The sequence below is a fragment of the Lipotes vexillifer genome, unplaced genomic scaffold (genome assembly GCF_000442215.2).
Source record: "Lipotes vexillifer unplaced genomic scaffold, Lipotes_vexillifer_v1.1 scaffold890, whole genome shotgun sequence".
Classification (NCBI taxonomy): domain Eukaryota; kingdom Metazoa; phylum Chordata; class Mammalia; order Artiodactyla; family Lipotidae; genus Lipotes; species Lipotes vexillifer.
Window position 1 is genome coordinate 1,023,903 of NW_006776053.1, and position 18,323 is coordinate 1,042,225.

Consider the following 18,323-nt stretch of genomic DNA (forward strand, 5'->3'; position numbering starts at 1 on the left):
AGTGGCCCCGGCCTTGGGGTGTAGGGCGGGTGGAAAGGGGCAGGACAGCGGGGGGGGGGGGGGGGGGCTAAGCCACCAGTCATCCAGGTGAGGCGGAGCTGCTAGGGCAGTGGCCAGAGGGCCAGATGGGAGGGGAGCCCCCTCAGGATGTGAGGCCCGATTGATGTTGGGGGCAGCAGGGAGGGAGTTTCATAGGCCGGGGTCTCAGTGCAGCACAGAGGAGGAATCTGGTCCTCACCTACTCCTTTGTTCTGCCCCCTTGGCCACCCCCAGCCCTCCTTTCCTCAGTCCACTCCCCTCACCGCCCCCCAGCTCCACCCCCCGGGGTCTGTGGTAGCAGCAGAGCCTTCCCAGAGCCCTCTGCCTGCACGTCTGTGTGCCAGGAGGTTAAACTATCCCCATCTTGCAGAGAGGGAGACCGAGGCTCCGAAGTGTGGCAGGGAGGACCCAGAGGACCATGGGTTCACCCCGTGTTCCACCGATGGGGAGACGAGGCTGAGATAGCCGTTCAGTTCTCTGCTCACCAGTGGTTGCAGTGGGTTCAGACCTGGCTGGGGTTTGGCTCCTTTGCAGTCGGGATGGTGCCCAGGCCCCCGGCCTGCCCAGCGGATGCATGTCAGCACCCACAGCCCGTCTCCCAGCCATTTTCAAAACCACCATTCGGGGAAGAAATGCAGCCCACAGATGCAGCCTCCCCCACCCTCACGCGAAACCTTTGCCTTTTTCATGTCTAACGAACATGCTTCAAACACCGTGAGCATTTCAAAACACGGCCAAGTTTGTTTTGACAGGAGTGGCGCATCTTGGGAAGCGGGGCCCTTTAATCAGCCTCTGCTTTGAGGTCCCGCGTTCTCCTCTGATATCTGCCCAGTTTGAAATCTGGGAGTTCCAGGTGAAGACGCGGGGAAGGTCAGGGTTTGTTAGGCTCCTCTTTTATATGCAGAGCTCCATCCCCGGAGGGGAGGCTGGGGGCGGGGCTGGGAGCCTGCAAGTCTGATGGGGAGATGCTGGAAGGGGATTTGAGACCCTGACTGTGTTTGCTCTGCGTCTGAGCATCTCCGTGGGACTGTGCTGCTGCTTTGCTGGCTGGAAGGGCCCACAGGGGCACCCCCCACCCCACCCCTGGGCAGGACAGGGAGCCGGGCCTTCAGGGCCACTGTCTCTGGAGGCTCCTCCCCGTGCCAGCTTCTGCCTCTCTTCCCCAGAATCACCGCTCCCCCGGGGTTCAGGGTCACATCCTCCAGGGCCCGCTGCAAGCTTGGAACTTCTTTGAAGTCTCTCATTTTTATCTTTAAAACTCACGCAGGTTGTGCATTATCCTTTATAATGTTTGAGCACTTCCTGTTGGTATAAAAATCGGGTTTTACAGGCTTATTCCCGGGGAAAGCTGGCAAAACAGGACGAGGTGCTGTGTTCGCCCCCTGCAGCTTTGTATGCCTCTAGCACAAGTTGAGAACCCCTCTGAAGAGGCAGAGCACAGACCAAGGGGGAGCAGCCCCTCCCCTGGGTCAGAGGACAAGAGAAGCTGCCCAGAGGCAGGAACATGAGGACCCAGTGGCCGGCCAAACTTCCCTCAGTTAATGCTTCATGAATTCATTTGTTCCACGGATGTTTCTGCGCATCTGAAAGGAGGGCAGGTCTGGGAGGCTTTGCACAGCCCCTCTCAGGTTGTAACACGTATCAGACGCTCTGGGAGCTTGTGGGAGATGCAGGTGTCCAAGTTCCAGCCCTGGAGGTTCTGGTTCCACAGGCCTGGGGTCGGGCTGGGGGTTCAGGTCTTTGACAACTTCTTCCAGGTGATTTGGCTGCAGCCACTGATCAGTCCAGTGTTTCCTTGCGCAGCTGGCTCCTTCTGGACACTTGCTGGGCCAGGCAACTCACCACCTCCTGGTGGACCCACTCCTGGGAGGGCCCAGCACAGCGTCAAGGCGCAGTTAACATTGAATACAGATGGGTGGGTAGATGGATGGATGGACAGACAGATGGATTGATGATGGATGGATGGATGGATGGATGGATGGATGGATGGATGGATGGAATGGCATATGCAGCAGTGGCATCTTAGAAGAAAGTACAAATCACATTTGGGCGTTTGCCTTTCCCCCCTTAACACCAGTGGAAACTGGGGTACAAGTAGGAGCAATGAAGAGGTAGAAGGTTGGGGTGGAGAGTGGAGGGAAGGGGTGGTGAAGCCCCCGACTTTTCTCTCCCTGGTGCCCCCCAGGCTTTTACCCAAGCAGGGCTGAGGCAGGGATCTGGAGGCCCAGCAGAGGGACAGGGGAACAAACCAAATGTCCAGACCTCACCAGGCAGCTAGCTCTCCGTGGCCAGGGGAGGGGGCAGTTTAACTTGACCTTGAGGAACTCACCAGGAGGCAGAGGTGAACTGGAGGGCAGGCCGGGGTTGGAGCAGGGGGTACAGCTGCTCAGAGACTTCATTTTCAGATGGGCCTGGCCAAGGCAGCCCTAGACCAAAGCCTGGCCACTCATCTAGAATGAGCAGAGGATAAGACTGAGGGTGGTGAGAGGTGTCAGGGCCAGCCCACACGCCCAGCCTGGCCAGGTCGGGGGCAGGGGTTGGCCAGGGGTCTTAAGGATGTGGTGCAGCCAGACGGTGGGCACTGCTGTCCCTCACTGAGGACAGGGCCTCTGACCTCTGCCCCTCCCCCGCTGTCTCTGCACCCCATCAGCCCCCTGTGGTTGTTCTCTGCAGGAGACTGTTCTCACCTCATAGGCACGTCCCCCCACAGCACCCTGAGTGCTAGAAACACTTATAGTTTGGTCTGAGGTTCCCGCTGTTAGGTGAGAACTGTTTGGATTTCATCCTGTGGTCTGGCTCTGACAAGTCATCCATTTCACACTTGCCCAGTTCATTTTCATTTTGCTCCCTTGTGGCTGAAATATACAAGGGGTTGCTACTGGAAGTCGCAGTTTGCTTATAGAATCCCACATGGGTTCATGTGTTGACTGACAGCTCTTTCTGCTGAATAGCAATTAGCCCCCTGATTTCAGCCATTAAGTATGCATATAGGATGACACAGTTCGCAAAACATGTATTTAAGTGATGTCTGCTCTCCTGGGATTATTGCCATCAAAGGATGCTTGGTACCCTGATAAAGCACTAATCAGGTAGTCCCTCTTGGGCAGACATCAGTTAAGTAAAGAGTGTGTTAGGCTACAAGGAAAAAAGTGTTAACCCTGCTACATACTGTCTGATAACATGCAGATGGGTTCATGGATTCAGTGAGTATATGCTTAGAAGGTGCCTGCTATGACCCAGTCCTGGGCAGGGCACTGGGACACTTTGGTAACAAGGTCCTGCTGCCAGCGTGCTCACGCCAGGAGCGTGGGTTTCCAGCACTGTTCACAGCCTCTACAAGTCATGCATGATAGAATTTCTCACCCATCTCCAATGAGATGAGAAAAGCAAGAAGATGATAAAGTTTTCAAACAGCTAAACTTTTTCAACGTGGAGTACTGTCCTTGATCTTGAGATGGAGTCTCTATGTGGGTTGGCCAAAAAGTTCGTTTGGGTTTTCTGTAAGATCTTACGGAAAAACCCAAACAAACTTTTTGGCCAACCCAAATACTTGTTCTAGTGTTAAACTGAATAGTAGTGACACGAAACGGTAGTTGGGATTTTGTGTTTTATTTAAACACTTTTACTTGGCAAACATAAGTTGCTCTGAAACATCTTTGGCCCATGACAGCCTGAAGTCTGGGCCCCTGGTTCGGGGCACCCGTCACTTTCCTAGTCTAGCTCATCAAAAGGCCTCTTCCCCTCCCAGGGTCCCCTGTGTTCCCACATGTGGTACTGGACATCCCTCCTTCCTAGGGTCATCAGCCTCCGCCACACTGGACTCCAGCTCCCTTCACAGACTCTGGCCAAAACAGCAGCAACCACTGTCACATTCACATGGTGACTCCAGGCCAGTGAAAATGTCCTCTGTGTAGCAACCTTTAAAATCTGGTCCTAAAGCCTCCAGAACAGTCATCCTCCAAATGGACTGATATCAGAATCTCAGGTTACAAATCTGTGGTTACAAATCCAGATTCCTGGGCCCCTCCTCAGCCATGCCAATTCAGCCCCTCTGCTGCAGCTTGCACGCCTCTGGTGATGGGGAGCTCACCACCTGTCAGGAAATCCTCCCATCTTTGCCCAGCTCCAGATATTCAAGTGTGACTCCTCTGCTTTTTAATTGAGACATGATATGCATACAGTAAAGCTCTCTCAAGCCCTTTCCTGATCACTTCCCCCATAAAGTAATTTTTCCTGTTTTTGATAAAAATGGAATCAAATAGTGGGTGCTCTTTTGTGCCTGGCTACTTTCCCTCAACATTGCATCTGTGCAGTTGATCCATTTTGTGGCACATACCTGAGATTTGCTCTTGTTCGTTGCTGTTTAGTATTCCATTGTGTGAACAGACCACATTATCAGTTTATCTCTTCTACTGGCGATTACCATTTGTTTCCAGTTTCTGGCTATTACGAATAAAGCTGCTCTGCACGTTCTTGATCACGTCTCTTGATGGACACTCATTGTCCATCAGAACAGAAATGAGAGCACTCATTTCTCTTGGGAATTGCTGGGTTGTAGTGTAGGCAGTGTTCAGCTGTAGTAGATGCTGCCAAATGGTTTTCCAAAGTGATCGTGCCATTTTATGGCCCCGTCAGCAATGCACGAGGGTTCCAGTTGCTCCGCACATCACCATCTTGGTTTATCTCAGTCTTTTTAACTTTAATCATTCAGGTGGGTAGGTGGTAGGTAGTACCTCTTTGTGCTATTAATTTGCATTGCCCTGGTGAGTAATGAGAAACACAATATCGTTTCATGTGCTTACTGGCCATTTGGATATTCTCCTTTGTGAAATACCCCTTCAAGTCTTTTGCTAATTTGAGGGAGGGGGATGTTTGTCTTTTGTATATTGATTTTTAGAAGTTTTAAAATATATTCTGTATATGAGGCCATTGTTGGGTATATGTTTTGAGATGACTTTCTCCCACTCTGTGGCTTGCCTTTTAACTCTCTGAATGGTTTTTTGGTGAACTGAAGTTCCTAATTTTAATGAAGTCCAGTTAATCAATCTTTTCTATAATGGTTAGTATCTTTTCTATTCTGGCTAAGAAATCTCAGGCAACCCCAAGTCTGGACATGCTGATTGGTGCTAGTAGCCAAGGGTGGTGGCTAAGAGTTCAGTTTCTGGAGCCTGAAGATCTGTGTTTGAACCTCAGTCCTGCCACTTTTCGGAACCTCGGTTTCCCCATCTGTAAAATGGGCTAACACACACACCGTGGTTGGTCCACATTCACAGTGGTTGTTTTCACTGTTGAGAGCCTTATCTGGACTCTTCTGGGATTCAAACAGTCACCTTAGAGGATATTTTGGTCCGTTGCTTCCCAGAGCCTGGCCACTGTGTCCCACTCGCCCCGGGCCGTTGGCAGAAACACCAGTCTTGAGCCACTCAGCCCCCAGACCGACTGTCTGGTCTGGGTGGGTCCCTATCTCCAGGGGCTTTTAGGGCCCTGCCAGCGTGGGAACTTCCAGTCTGTCCCAGCCCTCTCATTTGACAGAGGAGGGGACAGGAAGAGAGGGTGAGGGGGCTGCCCAGGATCCTGGTGAGGCTGAGGCCAGGCCTCTCCCCAGCCCTCACCCTCCCCACCTCTCCCTTCTGTGCTGCCCCTGCACAGAGGATAAGCACCCATCCTTTTGCTGTGTTTCAGTGGGGACACCATACTACATGTCACCGGAGAGGATCCATGAGAACGGCTACAACTTCAAGTCTGACATCTGGTCTCTGGGCTGTTTGCTGTACGAGGTGAGTGTCTGGCCTGCAGCTCAGGGGCATTTGGTGGGGCGTGCATGGTGGGCACCCAGCTGGCGCAGGCCTGGTACCATCTGGGCCCTGTCCTTCACCCCACTCAGTCCAACGTCTGCCTGATTAGCAGCGTCAGGCTGGAAGAGGTTAGAGGGGTGGGTGGTCACTTGCAGGCTAGGTGCCACTCACCCTTGGGATGCTCAGATCTGGGAAGGGAGATGAACTAGAACCAGGCGGAGAGTCCAGTGTCTGCTTGCTGATGGAAGGAGCACAGGCAGGGGGATCTGGCTGCCCCGGTTGCCCTGGTAACCGGGGTGATTCTGTTCACTATTTGGCATTTATCCATGGATCAGGCCCCATGCTTCTGGAACGCTCCCCACTGAGGGGCGGGCGGTCACGTTCTTCCAAGCTCAGCAACGTGGGTCTCACTAGAGACCACCACTGTCTCCCTTGGGCTGTGAGATGGAGCCACCAGATGGCCGTTTCCAGATCTGGTGGCCACCCTGGACGGAGGGACAGGAATATTTCTGAGTCTTGGTAGGCTCAGACATGAGACAACATGAACTCGTAAAGCCCCCATCCATTTTGGCCAGCCACCGGGGACCCTGGATAACTGGGGGTCTAGGGAGCACAAGCCACCGGGGACCCCGGATAACTGGGGGTCTAGGGAGCACAAGCCACCGGGGACCCCGGATAACTGGGGGTCTAGGGAGCACAAGCCACACTTGGCCCTGAAGCTGTTGCAGCTGCCGGTGAGAGGCGGGGAAGCCTGAGCCCTCCAGTATCTCCAAATTGGCGGCCACACCCTCCCACCGCCCTGGCCCTGGCCCTGGACCATCCCGTGCTGGGCGGGATTCCATTGGTCTCTTCATCTGTAAAATGGGAATAGTAGCTGTCCTGCATTGTCATAGGCCAGATGAATGAAATAACAGTTATGAAAGACTTTGAGGACCCTCTAGGGCTATGAGACACCAAGCATGGTTTGGGTTTAAAGTTGGAACCTTGTTTATTTTTCTGCTCTCCCTGGGGTGGACTTGAGCATCCCTGGAATCTGGCTTGGAACTGATAAGCTGAAGAGTCTCCTAGGGCAGTGATGCACAGGATAATGTTGTGGGACCACTAGGAGTGTCTTGGAGTTGCAGAGACTGACTTCTTTGCTTCCTTGGGAGTATCAATGCTGGGAATTGACCTCATGGCCCATGGGTATAAACTTCGGGACTCAGCTGCCCACTGCTGATGCACAGGGACCGGGGCAGCTATGCGGTCAGGGTCTCTTGGCACTGGGATTCCCCGCTCCCTGCATTACAGACGGAGACCATGAAATCAAAACTCTGATCCCTCTGCAAGGTTTACACTTCACAGCATCTTTCTTTGTAAGCCAGGGGCCTCCTATTAATAGCAGACATTTCATTTTAAAAGAGTGGCCTTGTGGGTAAAGATGAAGCCAATTGGAGATGTGGCCCTTGTGGCATTTGTACCTGAGCCCCCCTTCTTCTGGAGGTCCATAGTGTGGGCACTCCACGGAATCATCTTGAAGGTTTATGGGTGAGTCAGGCCTTGGCAGTCAGAGGTGGGGAGCAGACCGTGCTTTCTGGGACTCACAGGGGTGTCTGTTGTAGGAGGACTTCTTTTTTTTTTTTTTTTTTTTTTTTTTGCGATATGTGGGCCTCTCACTGTCGTGGCCTTTCCCGTTGCCGGACGCGCAAGCTCAGCGGCCACGGCTCACAGGCCCAGCCGCTACGCGGCTCACGGGCCCAGCCGCTACGCGGCATGTGGGATCCTCCCAGACCGGGGCACGAACCCGTATCCCCTGCATCGGCAGGCGGACTCTCAACCACTGCGCCACCAGGGAGGCCCAGGAGGACTTCTTTTAATGAGCACCAAACGGGAGCAGCTGCATCCAGGCGGTGCCCCCAGTGGGTCTGCAGTGGATGAGGGTGCAGAGTGGCTTCTGGCCCCTGGGGATGAGGAGGGCAAAACTGTGAATCCTTCCCTCGTGGGGAGCACGCAGCTCCCATAGCTGTGGTAGTTTGGGTGGGAGAGAGGCGGGGCCTGGTGTGGCCCAGACCTCGGTCAGAAGAACCAACCCAAGGTCAGAGCTCAGCACCCGCTCACCCCTGAAGGCCCTGGAGCTCCAGGAGCTTCAGTTGCCCAAGTGTAATGGGAGTCACACCTGCCTCATGAGGTGTGGATGGCACCTGGCTCAGACGGCCCTCCAGCAGTGCGGGGCAGGTCTTTGCAGCACTGTTACTGCCCACCTTGCTGCCCAAGAGCCCCCTGAGTTGGTGCCGGCGAGCAGCTGGCCACATTTCCCTTTTCTCTTTGGCCAGCAGGAAGCCAAAGTCCAGCCGTTGTCTGTCCCCTCGGAGACTCGGCTTTGTCCTCCTGCCCTCGTGGATACTGTCCCGAGTCCAGGGTTCTTTACTCTTCCATTCTGCGTTCAGGATTTCTGTAAGCCACTTCCTGCCTCTGTGTGAGTCTCCAAACGTAAACAAACAGTAGACGAGGGTGTGACTGGGCCCTGCTCCTGTGCTCAGGGCTCCCGAGCTGGTGCCACCAGCTTCCTAGAGGCAGACTGCAGTCCTGAGTCCCTGCCTTGGGCACCTAAACGCACTTCTAAAGAGGCAGCGTCTGTTAGCGGCGCCCCAGCCTGGAGGTGCCGGTTTATTTCATCACTGAGGCTCGCAGCCAGGGAGGGGCGTATCAGCAGTAGCAAGTCAATGAAATCAATCAAGTCCTGCGTCCGCGGGGACAGCTGACCTGAACCCAGTGGCCCTGGGCCTCCCGCAGAAGAGGGCTGGTGTGGCAGCCCATCTAAGGGCAAAAGGCGGTGGGGGCCCTTCCCCAGGCTGCCACCCCCGAGACAGAAACAGACGTTTTCCCAGCAGACAGGAAGGGCCGTGGTAATTGGGAGGCAACGACCCCCAGACACGACCGGAGTCCCCGCTGCACAGCCTGTGGTGCGTCCTGAGGGCGCCAGCTGTAGATCTGCGACAGGCTGCCCACCTCACCCGCACACCCAGATCACATCCGAGGATTCTGGGCAGAGCCAGGGGAACACACCTGGGCCAGGGCGGCAGGTGACGGCACAGAGCCGGAGAAAACCTGCCCAGAGTGTGGACAGGCCTGCCCTTTCCCACAAGCCCCGGAGCGGGCTGGAAGTCTCAGGAGCCCCCTGGGTTAGGTTCCTACGGCTGCTGTAACAGATTACTGATTGGCTTCATACAACATAAAATTATTCTCTTACCGTTCTGGAAGCCAGAAGTCCAAAATCGATTTCAGTGGACTAAAGGCAAGGAAAAGACCACCCACATGCCTTGGCTTGTGGCCTCTTCCTCGTATCACTTAAGTCAACACACCTCCTTCTCCTGTACTCAGAAATCACCCTCTGCTCCTTCTTATAAAGATACTGTGATTACACTTAGGGCCCACCTGGATCACCTGGGACACTCCCCCGATCCGGGGATCCTTAATTTCATCACATCTGCCGAATTTATTTTGCCATATAAGGCAATGCATTCGCAGACTCCAAGGATTAGGACATGAACATCTTTGGGGGCCTTTATCCAGCCCACCACACCCCCTTCCACCTGGGCGTCCAGATGTCCACTGAGGACCTCCCGAGGTCACCTTAAGATGCTGATGTTGACCCGTGGCTAGTGAGGAGCCGCCACAAAGCACGATACCTGGCCTGAGCTCCTCAGGGTGGGTGCCAAGTGGGATCTGTCTTGAAGAGGTCAGCATAGGAGAAACGGACCAGACAGCTCAGCCTCCGGGAGCAGCACTGCCCTGGACACTGTAGTGAATCACAAGAATCACACCAGGCCAGTCCCAGCTTTGCTGTAAGGGAGAAAGCGGGCTCAGAGATGCGGAGAGACCTCCCAGGGTCACACAGCAAGGAAGTGACCTAGATGGGCACTGGTACCCAGGGTGTCGATGCCTGCCCTCCAGTGAACAGGAGCCAGGAAGGGACCAGTGGTCCTTGTGGAGCCAGGGCCTCTCCCCTTCTCTCCAGCCACCAGGGAAGACGTGACTGGTGGAGAAAGATGCAGGGCCTCTGCTCAGAGCCCCTTTGAGGGGAAGGCCCGGTTGTGAGGATCCCCCAGCAACTTCAGTGGCCCCTCCAGGAGCTCCCGGCAGGGATGCCCAAGGTTGGCCTGTTGGAAGACCCGGCGCTTTATTTTCATTACCCGGCACACCCCGTGGAGGCACTCAGCAGGCTGCCTGGGCTCTGCAGGATTTATTTATTTTTCTATGGGAGCTCAGCTCTGAGCACAGAGCTGAAGGAATCAGGATCCTCAGTGGGGGGGCCTTCTTACAGCAGCCTCAGCTTGAGGAGGCTGAGACCAGCAAGAAAGTGGGCCAGGGGACAGGTTCAGCTGTGCCTTGTATGGAATCCTGCTTTGGAATTCTGGCTTCCCCTCGTGGGGAAGCAGGGCTGCAGACTGCTTGGCAACTAGCCTCCGGGTTCAACCTTCACTCCTGGAAGAGCTTGGGAGATACTGGTGATGAGATGGATGTCCGAGGCCCTGAGAGGGCCAGAGTCAAAGGCAGTGGCTGTCCACTCTGAGTCAGAATCCCCTTCTCCTTCTGACATCTTAAATCACACACCAGTTTCCCTGAGCCCTCCCGGCGGGGGCAAGTGGCCACACTCTCCCATTTCCCCGGCTATGTGTCATCCCAGTAACGCCAGGCAGGAAAAGTTCTGCATTTGAGGAGCAGCGCCGAGAGCCGTGGCTTTGGCAGTTCTAACGAGGCCCCAAACAGCAGTTCCTCCTCTGCTTCAACCAGAGGTGGGTGGTCGCCGGTACGGGGAGATCTCGCCATCCGGGGTAACCGTTCTAATCCCAGTGTCTCAAGCAGCCCCAGAGGTTCCTTCACAGCCCAGTGCTCTGATCTGGGTGGAAGGCCCGTGGCCGGCAGCTGGAGGGCAGCAGGCGGGGACGCTGCTTCCGCTAGAATCTGCATTTATGGATGCAGAAGCCACTGGGAACCAGGGAGGCGGAGAGGGCTCCTCTGGCATAGCTCACTGCTGACCCTGTTCAGAAAGCTTTTCTGAAACAGTGTGGGGAAGGTGCCAGGAAGGATGGAGAGATTCTCTGAAGGGAACGGCAGATACGGGGCTCATGCCTCGCCACCCTGGGGCTCTTCTGGAGTCCCACACAGCAAGTTTTGTGCAAATCAGATCAGACTGGCTTGTTGAAAGGATCACCCAGTCCCTCTCCCAGGTCAGACACGTGAAAACCAGAGCCTGTGTTAGTGGGGCCGACATCCTTTCTACTCTGAACAGACACGCTTTCCAGGAAAATCCATCTTAATCCTCCTGCCATGACTTGAAGGGCACCACATCACCCCGAATGACTGCCCTGGAGCCTCAGCTGCTCTCTACTGTAGCAACAGATGTCCTTTTGAAACTGCCCAATTAACCCTTTGCACCCGAGGTTCTCATTTTAATTATTGGAAATACATCACCCAGGTGATGCCATTTTGCATGCTAGATGGTAAAGCCAGTTCAGTCAGGCTGCCTGAGCCCACCGGGGGCAGAGCGTCTGCATACTCATCCTGCCCCACCAAGTGCCAGGGCCACTCCCCGCAGCCTTCCCGCAGGGGTGGGTTTCACCGTCCAGGTGGGTTCCCAGCCCTCCTCAGAGGGGCCCAAGCCCCTGGTCAGGGGGAGACACCCACGTGAAAGCACTCAGTCAGGTCCCAGGCACCTGGCCCACAGGTGCTGCCCGGGGCAGACTCCTGACCTGGGTCAGAGGAAACCCCCAAGTCTCCAGGCCACACTGCCTCTCCCAAGGCCATCTGGACGCCCAAGGGCACTGCCTGGGCTCTGAAGGCCCCTGTGCTCTTCTGGAGGAGGCAAGCCCTGCTCTTCCTCTTGGGATTACCTGACCTGTTCACAGGGGTGAACAGAGCATGGGGCAGACCAGGCAAGTAAAGCTGATGGGCTACCACGGGTTCCCCCAGCCTGGAGACAGGGTTCGCCCACCCACCTCCCGGAGCCTGAAGGGGAGTGAGGATTCCTCAGGTGTCCCACAGGCCCTGGCTGTGGAGTCTGTGCCTAGTGGCCCTGGCAGCCCAGCTCCTTGAAGGGAACCACGGCCAAACAGACAGGCGGGCACAATCACCCAAAGGCACTTCATTAGCAGGAGGTGTCGGGCCGTCATTTGGAGGCAGGCAACAGTGAGCGGGAGTGACACGCAGCTTGAATCCCATTGCGGAGTCATCAGCAGATGGGGCTGGCGGGCTCCGTGCTGGGCTGCCTCACGGGCAGCTCACGGCTCCTGTGTGCCCCTGTTGAAGACACCCCGCCGTCGTGCTCTGAATGGTGGGGTGGGAAGTCCGGGTAGTTCCCGGACTGGGTGAGAACCCGTTGGGGCCTCCACGGTCCCCCAGCAGAGGGCCTGCTTTCGGGATGGAGCCAGATGATGTCCACTCAGGTTGTGATGCCTCCTGTGCCAGCCAAGCCTCACCACAGCCCCTGCAGGTGGAGCTGCGTCCATTTAGATGAGGAAACCAGAGGCCAGGCGTGTGCCTGCTCACGGGTGGCCCTCAGGACTCAGCTGCCCCTTCTTTAGTGACTTTACAGTTTTGTCAGTGAAACTTTTGTCCTGTTTAATTTGCTTACATAACAAGGATTGTGTAAAAACTGCCACTTTCTGCTGAACCCCAGCTTCCTCAGGACACAGGGGAGTCTGGCTGGACAGCCGCTGCGGTGAGGACCCGGAAGCACCACACCCCCATCTGGAGCGGCCCCTTTTGCCCTGGACCTCAAGGCTGAAAACTCATCTCTCATCCCCCTCTCCTTGCAGATGGCAGCTCTTCAGAGCCCCTTCTATGGAGATAAAATGAACCTCTTCTCCCTCTGCCAGAAGATTGAGCAGTGTGACTACCCACCTCTCCCCGGAGAACATTACTCTGAGAAGGTGAGTTTGCTGCCGCCAGGGCTGGGCCTGGTGAGCTCCAGGCGACTCGCAGGGCTCGGAGAAGGGCAGCTCCAAGATCCCAGGGCTGTGGGGCTGAGCTTGGGTTCACTTAACAGAGCCGAGAAGGAAGATTTCTGGGGAAGTGACTCAGAAGGGGAAACAAGCAGGCTGATTTTACCGGAGGTCTCAGGGACCAGTGTGGGCCCCCCGACAGCAGGGCTGCAGGCCACCCACTGGCAGGAACCAGCAGGAGCTGCCCCGTCAGCACCCTCTTGCCCGTTTGGCTCCCAACCCAGCGCTCGAGTGGGAGGCTCGCTGCTGCGGGGCCCGGAGACAGGCTCCCGGAGTCCAGCAACAGGAGCCAGACGCAGGGGGTAGCAGGGCCTGGCCAGCCCCACACCACTGCCGGCGGCCACTCCGCTCCCATGACAGGGAACCAAACCAAACAGCCTGGTCTCCTTGCCACCACAGACCTAGGTCAGACCCCTTGGCCTTTTATTTTCAACATTTTACACCGAGTGCAGGACAGCCTGACAGGTCTGGCCATCAGGCTGTGACAGGTGAGGCTGTGGGAGAGCATCATCTGCCTCAGTTCCCTCATCTTGAAAACAGGCCTAATATTTTGCCTTCATGGATAAAAAGTGAGGATGAGATGACAGGCTTACAGCACAGCATGGTTAAGAGTGTAAACAGGGCTTCCCTGATGGCGCAGTGGTTGATTCCGCCTGCCGATGCAGGGGACACGAAAAAAAAAAAAAAAAAAGTGTAAACAGATGCATACGTTTACACACTCCCCTCACCTTTCTTGGGGGAATCACTGAGTCTCAGTTTCCTCATCTGTAAAATGGGATAATCCTGGAATCTACCTTACTGGATTAAGGATTAAGGCAATGCATTTACAACCATCATCATCTGGCTGTAGCACAGGGCCTGGCTCAGGGTAAATGCTCAATATGGGTTATTTTTGTTCAAGGTCAATGCTAGTGCATGTAATCGGGAGTCTGAGTCCTCCATGGGTCCACCCTGCAGGACCACAGGCCACTGCCTCACAATAATAACAGCTCACATTTATGATGTACTGTGTTGAATGCCCCCGTACCCCACCCCACTAATGCCATTTTACCAGGAAGGAAACTGAGATACAGACTGGTTAAGTAACTTGCCCAAGTCACGTTAACTTGCTTGTGGTGAAGGCAGGGTTTGACCCAGATGACCTGCACCTAGCCACTGCGCTATCCTGTTTCTTGAGCGCTCCCGCCCCTCTTCTATAGCCAGTCGTCCAGCCAGAGTGAGGAGCCGTCCATGCTGCTCACTTCACAATCCTGAAAGCTCTGGAAGGAGCAGCCCTTGCCCACCAGGGCCCTGGGTCTGGGCCAGCCAAGCTGTAGCAACCAGGTGCCCCAGTGGGCACTAACCCTGTATCCCGGCAGGCCAGCTAGAAAGGTCATCAGCCACCTTTCTCCTGGCACCCTCTGCTCCCAGTGCCATGCCTGCGGCTCTGCGGACTCCCAGCAGCCAGAGTGAGGGTCAGGAGCACAGATTCCTACAGAGTTCTTATGAGTACCTTTGGAGGAAGTACTTATGCTCCGGAGTGGAAGTTGACAGGAAAGGAAAAACTAGTTAGAGCTCTTCACCAAGTTAATAGTTGCATTTGCTTTTTCTTCCCCATCTTTCGTTAGAATTTGGAATTCTGTTTGTTGGAATTTGTTAAGAAGCTTGGAGCCATGCCACTTGGAGCAAATGACAACTTCTCTGTGCCTCAGTTTCTCCATCTATAAATGGGAACCATAACCTCTGCCTCATGGTTATGAAGCTGAAATGAACGAATCCACATAAAGCCCTCAACCCTCTTCCCTCCCAAGTCAGTCCTTCAGCGTCCAGAGCTCCTGGCTTTCACCAGTTACGTGCAGCTTCTGGAGGTGCTAATTCTTAGCACTGGAGCTCCTCGGCACACCTCACTTTTGAAGTTATATGTCCTCTTAGAAATGGAAATAAGACACTTTCTCTTCTGAACTTTTCAAACATGCACTTATTGCCAACTGTGTGGTTTACAAATGAGCAATTCGGGCCACAGAGACTTTACCTTAATGTGGTTTTCTTGGGCACTTTAACCTGTCAGAGGCCAACCACAGCTACCTTCCCCTGAATACTGTAGGGTTCTGAAGAGTATGGGCTCATCGTGGGCAACCTCAGACTCCAGGAGTGTCCAAGCCGGCTGCAGGCACAGCTGCATCTGCCCAGGGGCTTCCGAGTGTTTATAAAGCCGTGAAATCCCCAGAAAGGCAGCAGGCAGTTTGGAGCATCTCCTGGGGGAGCAATCGCGGGCCCCTCAGCCTAGAACACCTCAGGAGTGAAACACAGAGTGTGCACCGTAGCCTGGGCCTCGTGCCCACCCCAGACTTGCTGACCCTCGTGTCCGCATGACCCTCGTGCCCACCCCAGACTTGCTGACCATGGCCGCGGAGTCCCCGTGAGCCCCCTTAGTCAGGATCTCCCCTCTCCCTGCTGCGGCCCTGGCCAGCCCCGCCAGCAGCAGGTATTTAAATGAAAAAATTGCCGTGAGCCCAGTGATGCAAGTTAAGATGTAGGCTTTTTAAGGTCATTATTTTAATTACCATTAAAATAATTGGCACTCTGGCTATCAGAAGAATGGAGGTGATCAGAGGATCAAGGTGCCCCTCCCCCACCCCGAGGCAGGAGCAGCCTTCAGTGTCTGTATAATTAAAAGCTCCGTCTTTCATGAGCACAATAAAGAGGCCAGGGGGTAGGCAGACTGCAGCTCTGCTGCATGTTAATACATTTATTATGATCAATAAGCCCTTGCCTTGAGTTTTGTCCTCTGGTTTGGGCATCTGCATGACTGACAGCAGACACACACACTGTACACAAAGATCTAGCAAGTAGTGTAGGCAGTTGAAAGTTCAAAATTATTTGGAGATACCACTCTCAGGGTCTCCAGGCATGGCCTTTGGGGCCAGACAGGCCTGGTGCGGGTCCCCTGGTGACTGTGACTCCTCACCCACCACTCACCTGTCTTGAGCGCCATTCCTCATCTTCTAGTTGCCCTGAGGGTTCATGAGTTAATGCAGAGCCTCGACGAGGCTGCTTACGAATAATACGTATCATTCTCTCCCTTGCAGTTACGAGAATTGGTCAGTATGTGCATCCACCCCGACCCCAACCAGAGACCCGACATCAGCTACGTGCACCAGGTTGCCAAACAGATGCACGTGTGGGCTTCGAGCACCTGAGCGTGGATGCAGCGCGCCTTCTCAGAAGCCACACCGCTCTGCCTTACCTGAGTCTTCTCTCCAAAGTGGCCACCTGGTAGCCGAGACCAACTAAGACAAGAGGGTTCAGCGGGGCACTGGTCACATGTTACTGGTGGTCAAATTTGAAAGTCCTTTCTTTAAACTGTTGTGAACACTCTCAGCTGGGTTGTTAACAATGGTGGATGGTTCAGTGAGCCACTGAGGCACCTCTTATATCTGGATTGTAATGTGAATCTTTCGGATAATTCCTTCAATGACCTGTCAAGGTTTGAACTAACAGGAGAATCCAGGAGACTGTGTGATTTGTAGTGAGCCTTTTAAAATGGTTAGTAGTAAGTTTGGTCTAGCTCTTAGAATCTTTTCAAACAATCAAGCTGTGTGCTTAATTTACTCCCTTGTAAGGGGAGAAAGTGGAAATAATTTTTTAAGTAGAGTGGAGATTTTCCTAATATTTTTATCTACGTTTATAACTTGATGAATGACGATGAGGCGAACCCAGCATCTGGTATAGAGGCAAATAGTATTTGAAAGCCATGAGTGTTTTCTGTGCAGCCCGGCTCAGCCATCCTCTCCTGAATACCTGCTAGTACTAGGCACCTCACCTGCTTGAATGCTGGCAGTTCACTTAATGATCAGTGTTAAGTGTTTTCCTCCATGAGAAGGAAGCACAGGATACGAAAAATATGCGGGCTTTGCCCTCAGGCTATTCTCTGTACAAGTTCTGGTTCTGCACCTTCCTAGCATGACCCTGGGCAAGTTTCTTAGCCTCTCTGAGCCTGTTGCCTCGTCTGTAAAATGGGACTAATAACATCTACCTTCAGGGTTGCTGACAGAATCTGAAATAAAATATGTAAGTTGCCTTACAGTACATTGTAGACGATCCAAAAATGGTAGCCACTCACCCCTTCACAAAGCTGAAGTCCATGGACCATGTAAGTCAAGAGTTAATGTACAACTGTATTATTTGTAGGAAACCAGAAATGTGTTCATTTATTTCTTGTTCCCAAATAGGATTAACTGTGAAGACTAATTTATAAATGTGAACTTAAGGAAAACTCAAGCTCTGAAGGAAACAGTTTGAATTTTGTTTTTACACTCAAGTTAATCCTCAAATGGTCTAAGTTGTCACCCACGACTTAGTGACAGTTCAGCCCTCCAGAAAGAGTACATGCCTGTCCGCCCCACTGGTGTCCTGGTCAGGAGCTCTGACCAGGCCTCCCGGGGGATAAAGGATTTGGGCTGGGCCACTGCGCGGTTTCCACGTGTGAACTCTGTTCTACTGTAACACTGTCGGGTTTGAGAAATTTTCTTCAGATGCAGCCTCTGCTTTGTAGTCATTCTCCATGGTTGAAATAAAATGGGTAAGTGGGGTTCCTTCTGTGAATGAGTACGATTCATGAGTAATTTTAAAACAGCTTCACACCGCAGCACAATTTCTAGAGCCTCCTTTAAAAACACAATTTCTCAGGCCCCAGACATTCTAAGTAATCTAGGAATTTTTTTAAGCTCCCCAGATAATTTTGATAAATCATCAGCCAAGTTGCTATCCTAAATAATTCCATTGTTCTCCCCACCCACTCCTGGCAGTTTAACGAGGGAGGCTGGCCCAAGAGTGGGCTCACTCTGGAAGACCATGGCACCAGGCCTCCTTCTCTTGTCCCCCCAGCCATGCTCGCTCTGGGGGACAGTCAGGCACTCACCACTGAAAGTTTTTCTGATTCCAGACAGATTTTTTGCAAACACTCTGCTTACGGCTCTCAGAATCCCTACTGTGTCTGTCTCCCTTGGCGGTATCAGCGTTGGACATAGATGAACTTGCTTTCTGCATGCCATCCGCTTTCGACACCATGAGAACAATTCTGCCTACTACTCGGACCCTCTGGAGGTATACAATTTCAACCATTCACCAGGCTTGAGTGTTTGTTTGAGAAATGATCATATCCTAATTATTACAGATAGTAAGGCCCAAAGCATTCTTTTGACTTCGTGAAACTGGCCAAAGTGGAGTTCACCCAGGTTCATGCAGCTACAGCAAAGCAAAACTCTCCACCTACCTGCTTTTTCTTGGTACTCAGCACTGATCATCTCTATTTCTTTCCTACTTGGCTGTTGGGGTAAAAGGCTGTGCTGCACTCATCCTAAAAAAACAAAAGCAAAAACCCGGGACTACCCTGAACAAAAAGAAAGTAAGTAAGTTAGCACAAGGGCTGCGTGTAATAAATGTTCAACTGAAGAATCAGAGCAACCCAGTCTGACTTCCTGCAACAAATGAGGCCTCGTCTGTTTTTAGAAGGGTTAAACCGCTC

At 53.5% G+C, this 18,323-nt stretch overlaps 1 protein-coding gene across 1 annotated transcript in view; it reads left to right on the forward strand.

Moving 5' to 3' along the window:
- The window catches only part of NEK6 (NIMA related kinase 6), a 50,775-nt gene extending 34,779 nt beyond the window's left edge, over positions 1 to 15,996 (forward strand). Inside the window, exons 8-10 of the mRNA XM_007450248.1 lie at positions 5,722 to 5,816; positions 12,632 to 12,745; positions 15,886 to 15,996. Coding sequence (XP_007450310.1) covers positions 5,722 to 5,816; positions 12,632 to 12,745; positions 15,886 to 15,996 — 320 coding nt within the window. The remainder of the gene's footprint in view (positions 1 to 5,721; positions 5,817 to 12,631; positions 12,746 to 15,885) is intronic.
- Positions 15,997 to 18,323: the final 2,327 nt, after the last annotated feature.